Source organism: Saccopteryx bilineata, chromosome 11, assembly GCF_036850765.1.
Source record: "Saccopteryx bilineata isolate mSacBil1 chromosome 11, mSacBil1_pri_phased_curated, whole genome shotgun sequence".
Classification (NCBI taxonomy): domain Eukaryota; kingdom Metazoa; phylum Chordata; class Mammalia; order Chiroptera; family Emballonuridae; genus Saccopteryx; species Saccopteryx bilineata.
The window spans coordinates 61,867,924-61,871,777 of NC_089500.1; the positions used below are offsets into that span (position 1 = coordinate 61,867,924).

Here is a 3,854-nt window from a genome sequence, read left to right on the forward strand (position 1 = left end):
AGAATTCAGAATAGCTAATCTTCATAAAAGCCCAGCCTGGTGTGCCCTTCTAAGAGCTGAGGTTCCAGTAAACCCTTAAAGAGGACCACTCCTCCTACCCAAGCCAAGGAGCCATTGTTGGGAATGAAACCAGCCTATTTCCATCATTTTTCCACCTGTGCTCACAACAGATCGGTCCCCTGAGGATCCTTCCAAGATCAACCGGCAACTTCCTACCTGCAGAATACCCCGAGCTCCAGGTCTACAAATCCAGGGTGCCAAGGACTCCTGGGGCCCTATCACCACACCCACGTCGCGCCCACCTTTATTCTCCTCATAAGAAAATAACGGTTCAAAGGTTTAAACAATTTATTGTGCACACCCACCCCCAAACGCCGAGGAAACGAAGGTAAGCTCTACGCAGTACCGCGCCTGCTTGCGCGCGCCCAGACGATGGGAGAGTGGGGAGCCGTAAAAGGCCGCGCGGCTGCTTCGGCCATTGGCGCCTAGGGGCGGGTAACCGTACCAACAGCCGTTGTCAAGGCCGAGGAGCCAATGGGGCGTCGCCAAGCCGTTTCAAAACAAAATAAACTATCACGGCGGGCGGGGGGATGGGAGGGAAGGCAGGGGCCCTGGCCCGTGCCGGGTAACCGTATAAACTACATACACTTGGGGTACAAAGACCGAACTCCCGCCTATCCGGCAGACCAGCGCGTTCACTTGCGGCCCTTTGGTACTTTGGGGACGCTGGGCTTGGCCGCCTTCTTCACCTTGCCCCCAGCCGCCGCCACCTTAGCCTTGCCGCCTTTGTGCTTCTTGGAGGCAGCGCCCTTCTTGTGCGAGTGATTCTCAGGCTTCTGGTTTGAACGCCGGGAATCCGCCGCGCCCGGGGCCACCTGCTTGGCCTTGCGCACGGCAGCGGCTGGGGTGGTTGCGGCCGCCGAGGCTCCGCGCCGCTCTCCACCGCCTTCCACCTTCTTACGGTTGAGTTTGAAGGATCCGTTGGCGCCGGTACCCTTCACCTGCAGGAGCGTGTCGTTCTGCACTAGGGCCTTGATGGAGTACTTCAGGTAGGTGCGCCCATTCTGTTGGTCGAACCACGCCACTTTCTTGGCCTCCGCGTAGATCTTGGCCAACGACGAGCCGTTGCGCTCGCCCAACCTGCGAATGGTCTCCACCACCAGCTGGCTGTACTTGCCCGGCTGATTTTTCTTCTTGTTCTTTCTCTTCTTGGATGGGGACAGCGCCGCCGAGCCGCTAGTTTTGGCTGCCTTCTTGCCCGTCCCGTCGGTGGTGGTTAGCGGCAGGGCCTCCTCCAGCTCGACAGACATAGTGGCAAGCGGATTGGTGGAGGGCCGGACGCGGAAGCCCGGTGGCCGCGCCGGGAAGAGGAAAGCGAGGGGCCGAGGGGCCTCCGGGGGGCTGGGGGCGCGCGGCGGCTCCAAGCGGGAGCGGCCGCGGCCGGGCCTGGAGCCAGGCGGCAGGGCTGAGGTGGGGGCCGGGCCGGCAGGCGTCCCGGGCCGAGCCTGGGCCAGAGCAGGAGGAGGAAACTGGAGCAGGGGCTGGACCGAGACCGAAAAAGTCACCCAAACAGGGTAGTTGCTACTGCCGCTACCGCCGCCGCCGCCGCTAACTGTCCGAGAGCCAGAACTCGTCCGCCTGCTCTTTGCGCTCTACGGAGGGGCGCGCCTCTCCTCCTTTTTATGGCTCCGCAGCGGACCACGTTGAGAACAACAACAGCCTGGTCCGGAGCCAGCTCCAGTTTGTGCTTTTTGCAGCCTCTTCTCCGCCTGCTGGCTTTGCGAACCGCGCCTCCCCAACCTCGCTGAGCTCATCTCCCTGCTCCTGGGACAGAGCCCGAGGCCAAGGGGCAGCGAAGAGGCAGACTGTGCCTAGGAAGAGCCCGGCATTGGGAAACGAAGGGGTGCACCCTAGGCTGCGGAGCGCGAGAGGAGGGGGACGCCCGGTTTGAGGAGGTATATCGCAGGCCCCGGGGGAGGCCCCACGACCCTGAGCTTTGCGGCGTGCAGCCAAGAGTGCACCACAGGCACCCAAAACCTGACCAAGTCCAGGAGATGCCGGGCCTGCTCGCTGGACCAACTTTAATTTGTTCGAACTAACACAGGGCACGCCCTCACGTGGTTGGCTAGCACTGTGACGTGAGCGAGGATTTCTTTGAGGGGGATCCGCTGCCCGCCTCCAACCGGGAACCTGTGGTCTTGTTATGCTCCACGGGGCCTGGGTACAATGTGGGAGGAAGCGAGGGAAGACAGCAGTGCCTCTCTGGGGACATTTTCTTGCCGATCCCCACCTCCTACTTCAGATGCTCCAAGTACCCCATTTTGTGGGTTGCCACGACCGCCTCCTCCAAGCCAATGGTGGTTCCTGGGTGAGGCTAAGTAGGGGTGTGTAAGGCCGCGGGGGAGTTGTTTTAGTTCGCGAACACACCCCTCTCCCCATTTCTGTGGAGGGAAGTAGAGAGGGTCCTGGAGAGAGATCTCCCAGAACCAGGCAAAGACCTCCACCTAAACTGGGGGCAGTGAGCTTTGCTAGACCCGTTATTGGGGGTGCGGAGGAGGCCTGCAGGACAATCTTGAAGCCAAATAAGCCTAACCTTACGGAAACCAAGACCAAGGAGAGGAGAGCTGATCCCTTGGAATAAGAGCTGTCACGCTCAGGTGCAGAGGGGTGCGAAGGAGAGATTTTTAGGCCTGGAACATGGAGGAGAGGTAGGCGGATGGGAGTCTATAGAATTAGGGTACCAGGATGCAGAGAGCTGGAGGCTTGCGAGGTCCCTCAAAGGTGGTGGTATACCGGTTTGGGGCCTTCGGTTCTATCAGGTCCCTCTCTTGTTGGCTCTCACCCCTTTCATAGCACTTGCACAGGCCCCATTTGCTCTAGAAAGAGCTAGTGAGTAAGCTCCAGGAGACCAATAATTGAGTCTGGGAAAGGTGAAACTGGGTGGGTTTTTTGGGGGTGGGGGTGGGGGGATGGTGGTTCAGGACCATGGAGCCACGAAAACCCTGCCCATCAGAGTAGTGAGTACAGCCATAGGAGAATGGTACTATTTGCCAGGGCTTCATTTTTTCTGTTTTATAGTTTAGAAAGAGAGAAAGAGACATTGATTTCTTGTTCCACTTATTCATCCTGTCATTGGTTGAATTTTGTATGTACCCTGACCAGGGATGGAACCTGCAACCTCTGGAATGTCAGGACCTACCTGGGTTTCTGAAAGTGCCCTAAAGCTGAACCCTGGAAGCAGCGCTGGGAAGTGAAAAGATTCTTGCAGAGACTGCATGTTTGAACCAAGACCTCAAGTTCTGAAATGCAAGGTGTGTGCTGTCTGTGCTTTGTGGGCCAAGACTCAGGGAGGATAAGAGAAGCAGCAAGATGCAGATGCCCCAACCCATGGACAGTTGTCTGCTCAGGAGAGGGAGCCTTTCAAGAATGAGCAGAGGGCACATAGGGGAGGAGAGCAAGTTGGCCCTCTGGCTGGACCAGAGTGCCTGGATGTGAAATGTGAATGGGGATGCCCTGAAGAGAGCTGGCCCAGGGAACCCAAGTGGAGAGGGCGTGGCCAGGTAGGGCTTGAGCTCAGGTCTCTGAAAAGTCAAAGGGAGAGCAGAGAGTAATACCCTTGATGGAGCCCCAGTGTGGACACCAAGGGCACCTCTCAGAATGCCATTCATGCCACCATCACTGGAGAGAAGGTCTGTGGAAATGTGAATCTAGACCTGGTGGCAGCAACAGTCTGGGCACGGGAAAGGAAGGACGTGGAAATGGTGGAAAAGGGAAGCTGCTCCATTGGAGTCACAGGAAGAAGGGAAGAGGAAGGAAGAAACTAGGTGTGGCTGGGGTCATGGACGCAGAGGAGG

The 3,854-nt window shown here is 58.2% G+C and overlaps 1 protein-coding gene across 1 annotated transcript; it reads right to left on the reverse strand.

Annotated features, from left to right (window-relative positions):
* Window positions 1-330: 330 nt before the first annotated feature.
* H1-10 (H1.10 linker histone) lies at window positions 331-1,940 on the reverse strand. Its single transcript, XM_066246796.1, has one exon. It carries the CDS (start codon window positions 1,308-1,310, stop codon window positions 696-698), a length of 615 nt encoding a protein of 204 aa, XP_066102893.1. The 5' UTR covers window positions 1,311-1,940; the 3' UTR covers window positions 331-695.
* Between the last annotated feature and the right edge of the window lie 1,914 nt (window positions 1,941-3,854).